At 40.7% G+C, this 19,825-nt stretch overlaps 2 protein-coding genes across 3 annotated transcripts; one reads left to right on the top strand and one right to left on the bottom strand.

Annotated features, from left to right (window-relative positions):
- Positions 1–2,448: 2,448 nt before the first annotated feature.
- Positions 2,449–5,625, bottom strand: RB195_015842 (uncharacterized protein; the record flags this gene model as incomplete). Of its 2 annotated transcripts, none has more annotated exons than XM_064206745.1 (6): positions 2,449–2,608; positions 3,245–3,403; positions 3,925–4,025; positions 4,100–4,212; positions 5,283–5,417; positions 5,559–5,625. In XM_064206745.1, the coding sequence occupies 6 exons, from the start codon at positions 5,623–5,625 to the stop codon at positions 2,449–2,451; spliced, it is 735 nt and encodes a 244-aa protein (XP_064062626.1). The 2 variants fall into 2 exon arrangements, with proteins under 2 accessions (XP_064062626.1, XP_064062627.1); XM_064206746.1 differs by having other exon boundaries at positions 5,559–5,571.
- A 4,794-nt stretch (positions 5,626–10,419) lies between these two features.
- Positions 10,420–17,298, top strand: RB195_015841 (uncharacterized protein; the record flags this gene model as incomplete). Its single annotated transcript, XM_064206744.1, has 15 exons — positions 10,420–10,442; positions 11,414–11,533; positions 11,607–11,679; positions 13,515–13,593; positions 13,666–13,728; positions 13,957–14,069; positions 14,240–14,394; positions 14,621–14,695; positions 14,843–14,916; positions 15,397–15,553; positions 15,616–15,733; positions 15,786–15,853; positions 16,872–16,957; positions 17,035–17,099; positions 17,152–17,298. The coding sequence occupies 15 exons, from the start codon at positions 10,420–10,422 to the stop codon at positions 17,296–17,298; spliced, it is 1,416 nt and encodes a 471-aa protein (XP_064062625.1).
- Between the last annotated feature and the right edge of the window lie 2,527 nt (positions 17,299–19,825).

The following is a 19,825-nucleotide window of genomic DNA, read 5'->3' as shown; positions in this document are numbered from 1 at the left end:
GATTAAGGGAATTGAATGGGTCCACGTTACTATTCATAATCTACAATTCGAATTCTTTATTTTCCCACAGGTTTCCCAACTACATCAACTTTGCGATACGCTGTCTCTAAGTAAGGACTAGTAATAGAATTACTGCGATTCTATCTTGCGCTACACCTAGGATTTGCGTACTGCCGCAGTAGTATCGGTTCCTTTGGTGCTCAAATACTTTGTCCTACTTCGTCACTATTTGGAATCTTACGCAACTGGAGGACGTTTATTCGCTGCTATGCTGCTTTCCAATACTTTTCCGCTTCCTTTAAATGATAAAGGATAAAGTGTCTGGCGCTAATTAATCCGTTCGGGATCCGCCACCACGTTCACTTCAATTCAGAATCGTTTGAGGTTTATGAACGTGTAACTAGCCTTCACACTGCCCTGCCACTGTCTGACTTGCTCAATGTTTTTGTCCTCCCAGACAAGTCCTGTACCAATTTGTCGACCTCGGAGGGATGAAAGGCTTGGTGAGCGCTGTGGCGGATTCGAACCTCCGACCGATTGTGTGGAGATTGGCACCTCTAACCGACTGCGCTACACCCGACTCCTCAGTTTCCTTCATAGGCAGTATATTACGATGTTGACGATGTTAGGATCTCCAATCGAATAGATAAGGGTAGTGGTGTAGTTCACGAATGTGTGCGTGATCACATTCAATTCCCCGTAGTAATCCAGAATAAAGGCCCGTGATACAGCCATAGGTGGATCTGTGTCCCTAGCATGTTATTGAGTGTCATTATGTGCCGTAACTTCCTAGCTCTCTATTCATTCGACCTTGTATGTCTTCATTTCCATCCACATGTGATTGACAGATTTTTTTCCTTCGGCCTCGGCCCTCTCCTTTATTTCATGTTATCCAATCCTTTGTTTACTTTCAAATTCTCCTCTCTTTCTCATTTTTTATTAAAGGGTCACTAGTTGGTCGAGTCTGGTCACTCGTCATTGTTGTTTACTGTTAATGTGCAACGTAAACCCATTGACAATGTTTGAAAAAGCGTGGCTCTACGTTCAGTATAAGGGTAGTAAGTGTAAATTACAAAAAAGAAACCAAATAATCACACCCGAGGTTTCTCATCCGCTTGAAGATGGGACAGAATGACGAATGGTCGAATAATATGCGAAAGAATACCCTTTTATAGTCGGGTCAATACGACATGAAGCACAGTGCATTTGCGTCCGCGCTGGAAACGGCGCAGTAGAGGCAATAAATAGAACTTAGGTGGGACCATCACAAACTGCAGCGATGGGTGGTACCGCCAATGGTTCCAATGCTTCATGTCGTTTTCCGTGCTTCATGTCATTTTGACTCCCACTTTTTTCTCGGGAATGTGGAAGCAGTGTGGTGCGATTCCGAATAACGGAAACTCAACTCCTCAATGATATATTGTAGAACCGGTTTTAAACTGGTTTACTAACGCAAAAAAATTGCATCCGGCCACGAATAACGTCCATTCAGTCTGTTCGGAGGAGCACTGTTAGAACCCGCAGCGGTGCGGCGGAGCGTAGCGGTTGAAATCTAGCGGGGACCCTTGCTGACACCATTCCTCGCTATAGTTCACGATGGTCCCACCTGGACTCCATCCGCTATCTCTACCGTGCCGCCTGGACCGCAGCCGCTTACGCATCTACACCGTGCTTCATGTCGTTTTGATCCAAGAATATCTGCTCACACAATATTGTCCCATAATTCAAAAATCTTGTCTGACCTAAGTCATCTACGTATTCCTTCCGCTCTCTCACAGTTTTTACAACCTACTCCACAAAAATTTTGAAACTCCGAAGTTTTTCCCATTATAAGTGTGGAAAATGTGAGAAAAAAAACATCAAATGCACTAGTTTTAAAGTCTCTCATTTCCTTTGATTTATTTGCAACTTCAACATTATCCTACAATATTTTCTGTACAGGAAATGTAAAATGAGCAAGCGGAAGATTTACATTGTTTTGCGAGAAAAAGAAGGAAAAAAGATTAACAACTATATAGAAGCCAGAATCTCAGAATATATTATTACCGCAAAGTAATCGTCACAGCAGAAAAAGGAAATAATTCATGACATGGCTCGAGGAAATAGCTATAGTCGGGCGACATGAGACACGGTGCATTTGCGTACGCGCTCGAAACGGCGCGGTGGAGGCAGCAGTTGGGAACGAGATGGGACCATCGCAAACTACAGCGATGGGTGATGCCAGCAAGGGCTCCAGTGCGCTCCTAACCGCTACGCTGCACCACACCGCCTAGGGAGAAGCGGTGTACGCAACTGCACCGTGTTTCATGTCGTTTTGACTTTGCTATAGATAATAGTCACAAAAAGAGATCATCATTAGGAGATCGTAGAAACCCTTTTTGCTTTATGTCATCCCAAAGTTTCTTACATACTGTTTTGAGAAACGAAGAAGTCCATCTTTTTATTGGATCATAGCGGAACAGATAGTTTAGTTCTAGCAACGGCAACCCGTGTTTCGACCACGTCCACACTTGCTGATTTCATTTGCTGCAGCGTAGATCCAGTGCTGCGGTGGGATGTATGGCTACTGACTCTTGACGTTCTTGAGCCTTTTGATGATCTGTCTGATCTGAAATTAATAAAGACGATTTTTGAATTAGATGGATCGGATAACTGAAAATAATCTACCTAAATAATTGAATAATGTTTTGGTTTACTTCTGTTCACACATTTCCTGTCTTTAGTTGGTTTCTCTCCGTAGAGAAGAAACATAGGTGCAAAAACAGTGAGGGGGGGAGGGGAGGGGCGGAGTCACTCAGTGCTGCCCCAACCGACCTGTAATTTGGCGCGCAAACAGAAATCCTCAGAAAAAAAAGGCATACAGAGCTGAAACTACTGATGGTTTAACTCTTTAACTTTAACTGGTTTAACTCTTAGTAGTTTCGCCTACTTGTAATGGATCCTTAAAAACTAATGCTTAGGTTTTAGGGCTCCGAATGACTTAACCACTCAATTCCAATGAATTCAAATGATAAACACTCGAGATTGACGAACTGTCGCCTGCTCAAATGGGAAAGAAATTTGTCACATGAGGACGGTTTATGTGCTCTATGGACGTTTTGTGCCTAACAGTGCAGCTCAGTTAAGGCATCGTTGAGTCCACCCCAACATCCCCCCCCCCCCCAACTACCTTTGCACCGAATCAGGTTGCAAAGAGATACATTTGTAAAATACAGTTTAATTTAAGGTGTGAAGTTTGAATTACCTCAAATCCGACGACGCATTAGCTTTCATGTTTATCTTTTCCTCTACGACCCAGTACATGAAGTCTGCATGGAGTTTCTTTGTATCCAGGTATGCCATTATCGACACAATCACCCATCCTAAGTATGGGAGCAGAAAGGCTGCACCAACATATGCTTTCCTGAAAAGATGATTTACTTCGATTATTGTTTAAGTGATTCCTGCAATGAAATGCAGAAATTTCCGTTAGGTGAGTCTCTTGGCGAAAATCTCATTGTGCACTAATGCTAGAGCAGCATACTAAAGTACATGGCGAACAGGTTGTTGGGCTGATCGGCAGCTCTGTTGAGTGGCTGGTTTAACCGTTTTTTAAATATAAAACTTAATTTCTTGTTGCCGCGATCAACAACATTTATTAGATTGACAATAGACGGGAGGGTCAAAACGACATGAACCACTATGCAGTTGCGTAGGCGGCTGCGCTTAAAAAGGTGAGGTGAAGTGTAACGGTTAGAGTCGAGGTGGGACCTTCAATAACTGCTGGTAACTGATCCTAACCGTTACGGTTTGACCGTTTTAACCGCAGCCGCCTACACAACTGCACCGTTCGCCATCATGTTTTGATCCGACTCATACAAATGTGACGCCCTCTGCGTGGATCAGTAGGAGAAATTTTTTAATGACAGAGAAATATCGGTTCACCTTAGATACACTCCTTTAATGTCTTCGCTGGAAGTGTAGTCCCTTGAAGTTAGCTGCCAGCTAATCAGTATGCAGAAACAAACAAAAAGTAACAGCACTGCCTGCAAAACATCTAGATTTATAAAGTTTAAGGATGTGACCTTTTTATGCTATATATACAAAAAACAAAACTTACAAAACTAATAACAACATCGAAGATGAACGGTCGCATAAATGCTGGTCGGGAAGCATACGTCCCATAAAGGCAGAGACATGTAAGCATTAGATGCAGCAAAATTAACAGTATGACTAAAAATTCTAGTTTAGATGTGGTTTCCATTAGAAATATTGTTTAATGGTTCAAATGGGTATGACCAGCGACAGATGTGTCATAGCTGTTCATGTTAGTTATTGACGAATATTATTTTTATTTTCACACTGTTATTCCGCCCAAAAATGAATTTTAAAACAAACTGATCTCTTGAGAGACTTAGATGCCGGTGTCTTTTTCTGCTGGTGTCTAATCGACCTAAGGGACAGTACAGAGGGAGCATATGTGTTCGTTGAGAAAGTGCGTGAGTTGCTATGGGCGCGTGGCTCAAGCAAGCATAGAAAGTAGGGACTATACAGCAGAATTAAGACGAGATGAAGCACGGTTCAGTTGCGTAGGCCGCTGCGGTTGAAGCGGGGCGGTGTAGGAAGCGGTTGAAATCGAGGTGGGACCATCGCGATCTGCAGCGAAGGACGGTGCCACGAAGGATCCTCCCTCGAAAGTGCACCGTTCTTCGTTTCGTTTTAACCCTACTATAGGTTAAGACATCTGTATGAGTAACTTCAGATAATTAGGAGTCATTGTAAGTGAATCGCAGAAAACATCTATGCGAGGGTACACAGCGCATACATCTACTGAAGGTTGTGTTAGACATAATGGGACCCAGATCAAAGATGTCGAATTTATTTTTGGGGTAGGAAAGGTGATATTCCCGGCAAAATTTTCCTCATTTGACGCGGTCGTATTCAGACCGTGCTCAGACAGTGACGTATCTACTGCAATTCAAAATTTCACTGTCCTGCTTCGGTCGAATACAAATTGCGTTTGTCTGGCTAATTCCATACACTCGCGTATGCATAAACAGTGTTGTTCAACAGGTTTTGATTTCGACGTTCCACGTCGGGCTTCACACCTACATCGGAAATTGTCGGACGATGCAAGCCGATTACGTAGATCCGCTAATCTTTTTCCCCCGTACGTGGGCGACAATAACAGGAATAGGTCAACACACATTACCGAATTTCCTGGATTAGATGGAAAATATCATATGATCGGGAATCGCAGTAGTAACTACATGTATAATATTTCAATGTTTGTATTTTCTTACCTCCTATGTATACAGATAAACGTATTTTTGTGGTGAGATTGTTGTCAGAAGCGTAGGCACACAGAGTATCGATTATCCGAACACTTAGTTTTTGTGGTAATCGATTAGAGAAAAAAGAGTCGAGCTCGCTGACCACTGAAAATAAAGGACTATGATTTAGTTGAAGAGAAACCGAACTGCAATTTTGAATTACAAAAGAAGGGTTCCAAGAAGATTTTTTCTTAGAAATCCTCAGCTTTTTGTATATCAAAATTCCGGAAGTAACCGCTACCATACCTTTGTATATCATGCAGGGATTGATAAACATGAATATTACGGCGAAAAAAGTGGATAAAATCCGCATGCTCAGTAAAACATCGCCTGCAAATAAGAAAAGAGTAGTTTTAATCGTTCACTGATCTGCTCGTAGACGTCAGCGTTTATGTTCGACTGGACATACACGTGCGCCTCCGATTTGCGCAGAGCGACAGAGTGCTTAGAGCGTATGTCAGGTGGATTAAGATAATATTAGCTCAAAAACAGAACTGAAGAACAGAACACGCATAAATTCTTCACCATTTCCACATCATTTATTCGAAGAAAACTCTGTTTTTTTTTAAAGAGTTTTTAAAGGACTTTTTGTTCACGCACAAATTCTTAGGCAGTTTCACAAGTTTTTTCAGGAAAAGATCGATCACAGAGAAAGTCACCTTCAATGTCAATTTAATAAGAGTGCACATTAACCGAAGTAATCGTTCCATTGATTCTTATTTCTACCCTACCCTGGAATCAAACACAACCATCAGAACGCGCTTATGAGAACTTCAGAAAAAAAAAGATTCCCCTTTATGATTCTTCCAATCACGTGTTGTTATCGCATCTTTTTTTCAGAAAGGCCCAACCGCCCCTCCCGCTCCCCTCCCCCTCCTCAGAAAAAAAGTCAAAAATGTCCTACTCTATTAAAGGAACCAATTATTAAAAGTCGAAAAGTGTTAGTCGTTGTGATAATGGTCCAATGAGTAAAGATAAAAGAGTTTTAATATATTAGTATTTTTAGTATTTCAACATTGTCAATAAAGAGAGTATAGAATATTGCGCTGTTTCACTCTCCAATACATTTCATTGCTGTTTTCTCTCTGAAAAAGAGAGAGAGAGACGACTGAAGACAAATGAGTAAAGCGACTTTCTTTTCTTAGCTCGTACGACCTCCACATAGTATTGCGTGGAGGATACGGTTTCTGAATATTAGGAATTTAATACACGGAAATTATTAGTGACATATACTGCTGCGTTTGAGATAGCCGGAAGCAGATGCAATCTCAACATTTCCTCGTTGCTATACGTTCACGTCAGTGAAAGACGTCAGCGTTGACGCTATTAGAACGTGCAGTGAACCTGAGATGATGAGGATCAGCGCAAAAGTTAGTCGTTACGTACACGTACTTCGATGAATTATAGAGGAAGGATTTTAGAGGGAAGAGTCTTTTTTTTTTTGAAGTTCTTGGAAATACCTTCTGATGGTCATCCGATGTAATGGGCGGCTTATTCGAATTATTCCTGACGGAAGATGTTAAGTAGTTTTTCGGACAACGTTTTCGTATAGAGCTTAATTTCTTTCGATAAGGACATGCATCGGTTGGACTGGAACATTTCCGAGGAATTATCTACACTTTTCTCGAAATGCATGCGGCGAAAGTTAAGTTATTTCCCGATTCCTGTTCGTATGGTGAAACTTGCAAACCAGACCCCGCCATTCCTAGAGTTTTCTATACATTCGTTATGCAAATCACCTTTTGGAAGCACTAGAATATCATATGGGGGCAGCACAGGTGCCGTACTATCATATTTGTCACATACAGTAATTCACATGTGGATAGCTTTTTTGGGATAAATTTCAAAAAAGGTAGAGTAGGTTCAAAACGACATGAAGCACGGTGCAATTGCATACGCGGCTTCTATCGAGGTGGTGCGATGGAGCATAGCGGTTAGGAGCCTTCTGGAACCTTTGCTGGCACCCTTGTTGGAACCATCAACCTTTGCAGTTTGCGATGGTCCCAGCTCTGTTTCGGACTGCTGCCTCCACCACGACTCCAAAAGTGACAGATGATGAAATACAACAGTGCATTTTCGAGGGATAATAGTCGAAAATCGTGGGATCTCGTTAAAAAAAAAACAACTTGTATTTGAAGCTGCGCGGAATCAGCGGAAAGTTAGCCTTGAAGCCGATAAGTAAGAGGTTCTTATCCATTGAAAACGATGATATTGTATCAAAGTGATCAAAGAAGTGAGATTGTATCTTTCTTACTATTACTACGCAGACACAAACGTTAAAAAGTAGAAATTGTTGGTAAATACAAAGAGTGAAAGACAAACGTCTAATCCCACAGGTGTCGCAGACTAGATGAGAAGAGGATAAATCGGCGACACCCCTCCCTAGGCTGATAATTCCATGGATATCGAAGATAATTAAATGCGTTGTTGTTCCGTGTCGTTCGCCTATTAGATAGGATAAGCGTAGGATGGAGCAATAATGAAAAGTGTCAAGGGAAAGATTAATATCTTAGTCATTCTAAGAATTGGATTAAAACACGAACACAATATCCGACGCAACGTTCACCACAACAACAAAACTCACACTAAAATTTATGAAATTCTAAGAAACGGCAGGTAACCGGAACTAATAGAAATATGTGGGTTTGATGCACGTGTTTTTTTTACTTTCGATTTTTTCTGTTACAAAAGATTGTTATCGATTCTTTTAGGTTAGGATGGCAGTTAGGTAAATCCAAACACGTTGAATGGATTTGGAATTTCATTGCGTTTAGATACTCATGGTAACAAATACCAATTTTGCACATCAGAATTCTTGTCATTGTTCTCAAGAAAAAATTCTGAAGACCATATTCTCATTCCGTGTACCCCACTTACTTTGGTTTTGTTGTATCTTAACCACACCTAAAAGAACTCTTCATTCACTAAAAGTCTTGAAAATATCTGACAAGGAAGAAATTGAAATTCGTAGGAATAGGGAGTTTGTTGAGTCCTTAGGAGATACCGTTGTGATATCTACCAGGTTGGTGCAAAAATAATGCGCGTTTTCGAGCACTCACTTGGAAACGCTACAAGTCTCCTCAAAATCAACCTTATCAGTCGAAATAAGAACCATTACAATCCAAGCATCTTTGCCAACGAGACACAAATTTGCTTATTCCTGCTGCATAAAAGTCCGAGACTTTGGAGTACACGAACTCTCGCAAGCCGTTTTCAGCGTCACCCTGGCTTTAGAAATTCTCACCTCTTGGTCAGCTGTCCAGACGTGAGGCCGCTTGGCGATAGGTCCGACAACTATGGTGGGTGAGGCAGAGCCTCGTAGCCTAATTCGTTCAACTTCAGTAGCGTCACCTTTGAAATGTGTGCCCGGGCATTGTCATGTAGGAGAATCAAGCCGCTTCTGTTCACTAACGCCGAACGAAAAAGTTAAAGGTTCCGGTGCATTTTGTCCAGTTCTTTGCAGCACTTCTTTGCGGTGATGGTCTTGCCAGGAGATTTCATGAAACTGTAGCGGATTACACCTGTAGCACACCACCACACAATCAGCGTATTTTTTAGCGTAGTCATTTTCGGCTTCGCTTAGTACTTGAGAACTTCATCCTTATCCATCCATTGAGCAGAACGCTTCCTGTTGTCACAAAGTATACATTTCTCATCGCACGTAACAATACTATCGAGAAATGAATAGTTCTTGTTGCCTAACAGAAGGGTTGAACAGATCTCAAAACGGCGGTTTCTTAGGGACTCACTCAGTTCATGCGGCACCCAGTTGTTCAACTTTTCAATTGTTGCAAATGACGGACGACTGTTGAATGATCAGCGTTTACTTCTTGGGGAACCTCTCGTATCGTTTTGAAAGCATCATCCCACGAATCTGCGGATTTCAGGTGGAGAGTTCCTGCACGGAGTCGTAGATTATAGAGAGGAGGGTGATTCCGTCCATTTCTTCCTAGTTGCCGTGAAAAAACGGCCCGGAAGATGGGGCGCCGCACAAGCCTGGGGCGCTCCAGTCGATCTCCCTTCAGAAAATAGTGCGCCAGAACGCCTGAAGCCGTATCTTCCGGGTCGTTTTTTACGGCAATTAGGAAGAAATGTACGGAATCACCCTCCTCTCCATAATCTACTATCTCCTATAAGAATACTCCACCTGAAATTCGTACCACCTCAGATTCGTGGAAGGATGCCTTTAAATAGCCGCAGCGAAACCTATGGAACAAACGCCGTACCTTTGATTCTGTGGTTCTTCTCTCACCCCAAACAGCTTTGATATTCTGAGCTGTTTCCGCTGCAGACCTGCCTACCTTCTACTCCTAGAAGAAGATTTGGCGAAAACCTTGCCTGGACACATTAACCTTTAAGTCTTGGTTCTGATAAAATATTGATTCTCATTCAAAATCACTTCGGCATTCTTAACAACAACTTGACGAATTGCGTCGCAAAACGCTGTACGGCTTCAAATATTGAAGATGAGGGTAACTGGAAAAAATCGGTTGTAAACATAAAGCAACGAAAAACTTGCATTATTTTTGCTCCACCCCAATATATTCTATTCTACAGCACAAAGTGGGCTGGAAGTGACGGTATACATGGTCCACGCATATATTAGCTTAGTTGAGCGCGATGCACCTCTACTCATTCGAAGATTGTTCTCACTCATGTCGAAGATTGTTTATCCGTAAGATTTTCCGTAAAATAGCAGATAACAATTTTAGAAAAATCAATTTCGTGTTTTGAATATGCGACAGCGCTGTTTTTTCCGTGTTTTTTTTTTACCATATCTTCGTTTTCTATCTTTTTGTCTATGTTATTTTATCTGCGACCTTCACATTGAATGTTGAGAGAACAAGGTGATTTTGATCTTCTGACCTAGTACGGCTCTTGTCTACTTTTGTTTTAAATTGTTTCCTTTGTGTTTCTTGAATTTTCTTCCTCTCGAATTTTCCAGAAAAAATAGTCAGGAAAAGTGTGGTGCTATGCTTTAGAAAATCGTGTTAAGGTTGACCGTGTAGAAGTTGTGTGTTGGGGCCATTGTTACCCACTTATCTGTTGTTTCGGCAAATCGAACGATCGCAGATACTGATAGTCGCCTTCCCATACGCACGCCACGATGACCCTCGAACAGGTATTCAAGTGAGTTTTTGATTTTATCCAAAACTTTGCGTACTGCTTCAAGATTCATAATTTCTTCAGAATTGCTCATTTTTCCTTCATATCCGCCCTTCGAAGCGAAGTTGTTGTTAATTTCGTTTTTTTTTTGGAGACATTTACTCTTTCATTACAGTATGATTTGAAAAATTCAAATATATTGGAAGTTTTAACATGCAGTCATCTTAAAAAAGAAAAAAAAAAGAGACCAGCAAGGTTGTGCGGAAGTTTGGGAGAAAATAGACTATGGTATGTCTAGAATAATCAATTTTTGTCGCAAACAACTTCCTTAGCAATAGAAAGCGGATAATTTCGAATGATTTTCCGTGATCCCTGATCCTAAGAGAATATTTATTGCTATTCAATGTTTTGCATATAGAAAATGCATGCATGAATGCATTTTCCATATGCGAAACCTTCATAGTCAGCGGATTTGGTACCCAAAACACTATTTGATTGTCGGGAAAAAGTTGTGGAGTGTAAATTATGGTTTTTTTTCTCGAAAGACTAACAAAAGCAAAACAAAACTAGAATTTCTGGTTTGTGGTTCAAAAAAAAAACGTTGGAGTTATGATGGAAGGGGATTTAATTTATCTTAAGCTAACAACTTAGAAAGGTATTACACAATTATTTTTATTGGTATGTAAAGATTTAAAGCATTAAGCGTTAGCATTTCTGTTTAAAATTAGATGAATTAAGAAAGGAAAGTAAGTTAAAGTAAGTAAGTAAGTTTTAGAAAGTTTTCAACTGCTCATATGCGTATAAAACTAAAAAAGTTGCAGTGGTAGCTAAATAATTTCAAAAAAGTACTATGACTCGCTTTTGTAGTAAACAAGTGGAACAAATATTTCAAATATTTTTGTTCTGTTTGTTTGTTAAAATTAAATAATAAATAATTATCTCAATAATTATCAATTCCAAAATAATAAAATTTTTGAGCAATAGACACTTTTCAGAGCTATCGACGCCTCTTATGACCACTACAAGTCGATACTGGCCGAAGCTGTGGCCATCGAAAGTGTTTCCAGTGACCCGACACGGCGACCGCAAACCATAAAGATGGTGAATTGGGTGAAGTTGGTTTTAAAAAATATCCTTGCGAAGAAATTACGTAATGGCGACAATTCTTGTCATTTTTTTGCGTTACAGGGAGCGTCTAGAGAAACTCGGTGTATGCTGTACTCTACAAGATTTGGGGAAACATATTGTGGATGGAAAAGAGGTAATTTTTCAAAATCTTGTGACAAGAAGGCGTAAGAGAATCCCGAAACGAATATGTTGCTGAGCCAAATGATGTGCGTAGACAGTCTTGATATTGGAAATCATATAAATAAGTAATTTTGTGGAGGGAGTGGAACCCGAGAAGGAAATATCTGTCTAGATAGGTGTGTGTTACTGTTGTTGGCTCTGTAAGGTACACTAACAAGTTCGCTTGTGCATTATGATTTGTATTCATTAGGATGTTCTTTAAAATGCTGGAATGGAATTACTAAAATCTGTGCTAGGTAAAGAGGGCCGAGCATACCGTTATCTCCTCAAAATTCCCTCATTAAGTCGCATATCCTCATATCTTGAAAAAAAAAGCTTCGACAGGCGAATAGAATCCGTAGGTTGAACTGTAAAATGAGGACATGTATACTAGTGAGGTAAACCAAACAAAGAACTGTCTGTGTAAGTTCTAGAACTGAGTCCAATTTATTCGTTTTGTTTTTTATTTATTTGTTTTTTATTTAATTTCAATGTGAAAGACTCTTGATAATTTGTAAAACCGAAAATAGAGAAACTCACTTATAAGAAGAAAAAAAAGGAACCAGAACTGTAAAAGAATAAAAAAGGATAAAGTCACTGGTGTTTCAATCTGCTTGGGATCCGCCAACGTGTTTTACTCGAATTCGTAATCGTTGAGATTTTGGAACGCGTGTCTGCCCATATACGATATATGACATTCGGGGGACAGCCGATGATCAAGTCAGCGTTTTTATCCTCCCAGACAGGTCTGGTACCAATTTATCGACCCCGTGGGGATGAAAGGCTTCGTTGGCACCGGTGTGGTTTCGAACAATCGACCATGTGGCTACAATTGACTTCGTCACACTTGCCCCAATCGGAACTGTAGATATATGCATATCCTCATGGGGTCTATCTATTTATTTATTTGGTAATTTCTTCATTTACCTAGAGAAAGCGGGCAACGAAATTGACAGTGTTGGAATCTCATCAAACGAATGTAAAGGTATGGTTCATAAGTATAAGGTTGACCAATTCCCAATAGTTCTTCAGGAATAATTATGTAAATACTACTGGTTGAACTGGTGACCCCAACGATACAACTTATTCCTGGTGATAAAACGAAGGCAATCCGGAATGTCTTTGCAGTTGTGGAGCTTCTGCTGCTTATGTGAAGCTATATTAGTTGTTTTGGGGACGCTGGACCATGAGGGCAAAGTTGCTCGTGTTGTGTTGCGTAACAAGTTGCATTGTAGAGAGGACCAGTGCACCTAAGGCGGTTTCTTAAACCTTTTTTCTCTGGATTACTAGGGCAATTAGATCGCGGTTGTGCTTACAATAGTGAACTGCTCCCCTATCCCTATCTATTCTTGGATAGATTCCAACATCGTTAGTTTTTTTGATATGATATCTTTAAATATCGATGTGAAAGTAGCAGAACTGGGAGGAACGACTTATAACTCCATAACTTGGGTTTTTTTTTCTGAGCAGGATAACGTTTTTCCAGTAAATGCTAGTTTTAGAGTGTTTTGAAGAAAAAAACTTATTTTTCTTGAAGAATGTAGCGAAGTACTTGTTCCATTTGTTTTGCATGAATTATGGCCGTACAGGTGCTTCAGCAATTTTGGAATGTTTACCACGTAGCTGCCATTATTCTTGGAACAACGTAAGCAAAGCAATTGGAAGTAGCAAAAGGGGGATCATACAACAAGCAGACGCTATCTGATTCTAGAAATATTTATCAAGTCGTTGAGTAAAATCCGAAAAAAAACCTCTGCTGACTCCTATGTACACCAGATAATAGTTGGAATATTTGCTACTTTTTTTCAGCTGCCTTTACCACCAGTTCTTTTCGGTCAATTAGGTGACGACAAATCGAAAAAGACCGTATTAGTGTACGGTCATGTGGGTAAGAATTAGTTTTTAAAATTATTGCTTTATTTCCTTAAGAGGACGGCTACTATTTATATGTGAATTTCAGATGTTCAACCAGCGGCGAAGTCGGACGGATGGAATACGGATCCTTTCACGCTCACCGAAAAAAGTAACGTTGAAGTCTACTAAGAACTCTTTAGTAGCTCACATAACTCTCAGAAGGTCGTCCACACTTCGACCATGGATTTTTGTAGAATTGACGTGATTAAAATTGTTCCTTTTTCGAAATTTCTATTTATTAAGTCTTTCCATTAGATTAGCAAAGGATCTTATTTATGAAAGAGGAAATTGTTACGTTATACAACTGTGCTGTTCAAAGATCTGCGCTGCTTTTCAGACGAGAAGCTGTACGGTCGAGGGTCTTCAGATGACAAGGGTCCAGTGTTGTGTTGGCTTCATGCGGTTGAAATGCTTCAAAAACAAAAAATTAATATCCCTGTGAATATTAAGGTAAATGAATACGAGAAAACGAGAAATATCGAGGAAGTAGAATAAGTACATAGCAATGCTGTAGGGGTCCAAAATCCGAAAAAATTCTTAAAGCAGACAAATTTGACGATATTTGCGCTTTGAGGAGGATTTTCTTCTCGTAAAACAGTTTCTTCTTCGACATTTTCCAGTTCTGCTTTGAAGCAATGGAAGAGAGCGGTTCAATTGGATTAGCTGAGCTGTTGGAAAGGAACAAAAATGACTTCCTTGCCGGTGTTGATTTCGTCTGCATTTCCGACAGTTATTGGCTGGGAACCACAAAACCCTGCCTTACGCACGGTCTCAGGTATCCACATATCACTGAGTTTAGATCACTGTGAAAAACTTAGGTATAGAAGCAAATGCGCGTTTGAAAATGACAGTTTGAAAATGCGTCGCTGTCGAAAAAGTGCGCGAATTGCTGCGGATGCGTAGCGGTTGCCGATGCAAACATAGTTACTGGCAGTTATGCGCAGAAATCGTTTGAATATTGAAGCATTTTGATTGAATCCGCTGTAACAGCCTTGTTTTAGAGGTATTTGCTCGTTTCAACTAGAAGTCACTGGGATCCAACAGGACCTTCATTCAGGCGTATACGGTGGAGTGGTGTGAGTTCAATTTTAATCACGTTATCCTGCATACTGTCATAAAACATATGTTCTTTCGAGAAAAAAAAACCTGAGGACAGTCAGTTTGTCATAAAAATAGTTGTATTTACCTAACATTTTGCGCTATCTGTAACCAAGCTCTTTCAGGCACGAACCGCTCCAAGACTTAGTGTGGATGATGTCGCAATTGACCTCAGTTGAGAATCGAATACTTATTCCAGGTGATTTTTTTTGAACAATTGATCACGCCTTTTGTGAAACTAGAAGAGTTTCGATGAATCTGAGAAGATAAATGAAAAAGTGTCATTTTTTTCACAATCGGGTTTTTTTTTTTGCAGTAATTCTATTATTCTTCATTCTACGTTTTCCCAGTAATCCCAATTTAAACTGAACTGCCTACTAGTAGTACATGACTGTTTACACTAAAATTCTATGGGAACTTCAAAGGAGCAATTAGTCGCGATCACACTAATGCTCTATTTTTCCTTCCTTTCTTCTTTTCTTTTCCTTTTTTTTGTGCTGGAAGCGTTGCGAATAATAATTAGACGAACGTCGAACCGAGAGTTGGACAATGATCTGTCCTTGAAATTATTGAGGTGTTGATGCTTACGACTTCACGCAACCTCTAAAAACTATTCTCTGTAAAGCTAAACTGAAAGTTTGTAAGGTTACAAATAATTTTTTTCTTCAATTTCGTTTAGGGATCTATGATGACGTTGCGCCAATGTCTAAAGAAGAGCATGAGTTGTACGATAGCATCGACTTTTGCGTGAAAGAGTTCCGTGAAAGCGTAGGAGCGAAGAAACTTCCGACGGAAGATAAGAAAACGCTACTTATCAGACGATGGAGGGAGCCATGGTCAGTGCTCTTCATTTCATGAATTAAATGAAGTTCCAGAAAATAAAACTATCCATTTATAGTCTATCGCTACATGGAATAGAAGGAGCTTTTTCGGGTGCGGGAGAGAAGACCGTAATCCCTTCGAAAGTTATCGGTAAATTCTCGATTCGAATTGTTCCGAATATGAAACCTGAAAAAGTACGTGCTTTGGATTTGTCTCTGACACTGTAACAGGAACGTATTCTTTCAGGTAAACAAACTGGTTGTCGATTTTCTGAACGATTTATGGAGAAAACGGGGATCACCGAATACTTTCAAGTGAGGAACTAAACCTGCTCTTTTCCTTGAGGAATATAAAGAAACACAATTAGACTGTGAGAGAAACTGAAAAACACCTAACTTTAGGACATCCTGTAAGATACGCTCCCAAGAACTTGAAAAACACCTTTCTTGTTAGGGAAAACAAGCACACTTTTACTTTAAATCGTGATTTCCGGAAATTTCCGCCTTATTTTTGACCTTAGCGCATCTCTCTACCTCATATTCTGCTCTGTTTCTACATAAAGAACAAATTAGCATATTGTTTTCTTTTGCTCAACACGTCTCGATCTTTTTTTTTTCAAAGAAAGGGTAAGTGTTCTACGAACTCAACGCCAAAAACGGTACGAAATATGCATACCACTCCAGGAATTATACCGAAACTGAACAAAACAGATTCTTTTTTGACATGAAGATAAAACATGGAATGAAAATTGCCATAATCGGCACTAAAAGTAACGAATAAAGTCACTGGCGTATCAATCCACCTGGGATGCGGCAACGCGTTTTACTGGAATTCGTAATCGTTGAGGTTTTGGAACACGTATTGGCCTATACAATGACTTGCGGAGGCCAGCCGATGATCAAATCAGTGTTTTTATCCTCCCAGACAAGCCTAGTTTATCGTCCCTGGAGGGATGAAAGGCTTGGTTTGCACTAGAGCGGTTCGAACCCTCGACCGTGTGGCTACAATAGCCCTCTAACCGACTGTGCCACACCCGCCCTCAATCGGCAATACCGCTATGAAATTCGCGTAGCTGTAATAGACATAGTTTTCTTCTTCATTCTCCTTCTAAATTACCTCATTCAAAAGTTTCCTTGAGTTAACGAAAGAATAAGGAGTCCTTTTCACTGTATAGAAATCGGTGCACGGCTCGTTTCCATTTGGAGTAGAAATTAAGTCTCTAGAGTTTGTCTGTAATCTTTTGGAAGCAAAACGCATTCAGTAACGAATATTGCAGCAGAATTCCTCACAGATAGATCTCACCACATGCACTTTATCCAGTAAAAGTTTTAGTCCTCGTCTCGGTCATGATGCACTACCGTGGGTGGCTGATACCAATGACGCAAACTTTAAAGCCGGTGCACGGGCAATGAAGCAAGGCAAGTAAACACATCTGAGAGGAAGCTTTGGGCATACTTTAGCCCATCTCTAAATCCTTGCTATTTCTGTGTTTAAGTGCATGGCGTTGATCCGGACTACATTCGTGAAGGTTGCAGCATTCCGATCACTCTAACGTTTCAGGTGTGGTCATTGAGCTGTGTTCGATTCCTATGTTCAACAATAACTATTTTAGGAATTGACTGGAAAGAGTGTACTTCTGCTTCCTCTGGGAGCTGCGGATGATATGGCCCACTCTCAGAACGAAAAAATGAACAAAATTAATTACATACAAGGAGTGAAGACACTTTTGGCTTACTTGCTTGAGCTAGGAAAGGTATAGATGGGATGTGAGAAGCGAGGCCAAAATACGAAGAATTTGTATGCTCAGTGATTCCAGTGATAAATACTCATGCAATTATTGAACACCAGTTGAATTCACTCCAACGACACAATTTACCATTGAAAATATTTCAAAACATGAATAAATGAAGGCAACAAGAAGTGAATTAAGAAGGTGAGACGCGATTTATCGTGGAAATATTATGCTCAATTAGCTGGTATTAAATCTCAGGTGACTGTCGTCACAGTGTAGCTAGGGTTGGCGTATAGGGCGCAATTAAAGGCAGCATTCCATGGATCTGACATGGTTTGGATTTCTCATGGAAACTTTCTTTACGGGGTCGTAATTTGCGGAAAACCACGTGTTTCCGCTCATCTCTCCGCCATAGTCGTAAGAAACGGCGTGGGAATCGCTTTAGCTCCTACGAGGCACGTTAGAACACCCCTTTGTGTACACGTTCCGTTCCCCTCAGAGGTCTATACATTAGTTTAACTTGAATAAGAAGGTTAGGAGACTTCATTAATCGTCGAAAGCTCTCTCGGTGATGCGGCGCTTGCAGAAGGGTGGCGCGTTGCAATGCAAGCCGTACTGAAAAAAAAACGGTCGGGGTCTTCTGGGTCGTTTTTTACAGCGACTTCGGAGAGGTGAGCGGAACTTACTGGTTTTCCGCAATCTACTACCCTGTATAGAAGCTTTCCATGGGAAACCTATACCACGTCAGATTCGTGGTGTTCTGCCTTTGAGCAAGGGAACGGTCCCAGCAAGGGAAGGTTAGAAGTTTATTGGAACACAGAACAATTCGGGAATTTTTGACAGCAGGCTTGAGTGTTAAATGCTTGGCATGTTGTCCTCAGAAAACAAGTGTAACATACTCAAACTAGTGTGTAATCTGCGTATCACCTTAAGTGTGGTGGTAAAAGGGTCCCTGAGTGGTCGGGTTCCGAGTAAATAACTAGTGCCGTGCTGCCTTTGAGAAAAGGCCCCATCTCTGTACTTCTAAACAACATTTAACAGCGGGATATACGATGCTGTCACAATGTAGATCATGTTCTGAACACATTCAGTCGGTGTGGTGAGTATCGTCGACAAGGTGATCGCATCGTTTTTTCGTAACGAAGATATTAGTCTGAGATATTAGTAGTAGTATTAGTATTAGTATTAGTCCGGCGATCTTCTTTTGAATACTAGCTCATGACTGTAAGAGTAGACAGTCGGAAATGCTGGAAGCAGAATGAAGGCACAACTTTAGCATTTTTGAATAATTTCAATCCTTAAACGAAGTGATCCATTTGGAACGGGATCTTTCATCATGGTCAATGCGTTTGTTGTTGTCATGTGTAAATAATGCGTATAATCTCAGGATAAAGGATAAAGTTAGAGGATAAAGTTCTGGCGTTAATCAATCCGCTTGGGATGCGCCCCCACGTTCACTTCAATTCAGAATCGTTTGAGGTTTACGAACGTGTATCTGGCCTATACAATGACTTGCGGTGGCTAGCGATGTGTCAAGTCACTGTTTTTATCCTCCCAGACAACCCTGGTACCAATTTATCGACCCCGGAGGGATGAAAGGCTTGGTGAGCACTAGGGCGGATTCGAACCTCCGATCGATCGTGCAGGAAGCGGAACCTCTAACCCTCTACACCACACCCGCCCCCATTTAACTTTATAATCTCAGGAGAAAAAAAAAACTCGGAGAGCAGTCAACGATTTCTAGAGAATTTCTGGCGAATCCATCGAACTCGTACACGAGAACTTAAGGTTTCCGACACGCGTCATTCCAAAAGCCCTTCGGGAATTCTATCATAAATGCGATCATCTATTAACACCCACAAATTTATGAATAAAGCTATAAAAAGAGAAATAGCATTCTAGAGACGAAAGAAAGAAACATAAGGGAAGTCTTATTATATTCGATCTGAGATGGAGATCGTAGTAAGATTTAGAATTACGGAGATATGTTTTCGGGGGAGCTTTACTGGCGGAGCAATAGATTAGTGATTTGCATTGATTGTAATAATGTCGATAGTCCAATTTAGCAGCAGCCAAGATTGTTAACAAACTTTATTACGGCTAACGTTTCGGCGTCGTCGCCTTCAATGTCGTCATCTCATTAGAGTTTGGGTCGAGAGAGGAAAGGCTGCGGGGTTGCATAGAACAATCACACGACTGAAGTACGAACTTCCTAGTTGCCCGGTTCTATACTTACTGGTAAAAACACATAAGCTCTTCCCTTCTGCTCTCCTTTCAGAAGATCCACGGGTATTCAAAGTACGTCCTATCATAAGCAATGTAGGCGGCCCTACTGATAGAATATCGTGGCTTTTAAACGTCATACTTGCTCCGTTGCTTAAGTATGTTCCCGCGCATTTATCCAACATCAACATGTTTCTTGAGCAACTTCGAAGAGCGCGCTTGGGAAAGGCATGTGTCGTCTTTACACCAATGTCTCAAACAGCGCTGCAATGCAAGCCGTGTTCGAGCTACTCGTAGAACACCAAGGCATTCTAAACCTGTGCGGGTTTTC

The sequence above is a fragment of the Necator americanus genome, chromosome V, assembly GCF_031761385.1.
Source record: "Necator americanus strain Aroian chromosome V, whole genome shotgun sequence".
NCBI lineage: Eukaryota > Metazoa > Nematoda > Chromadorea > Rhabditida > Ancylostomatidae > Necator > Necator americanus.
The sequence above is the reverse complement of the archived record's forward strand: the minus strand, read 5'-3'. Positions and strand labels throughout refer to the sequence as shown.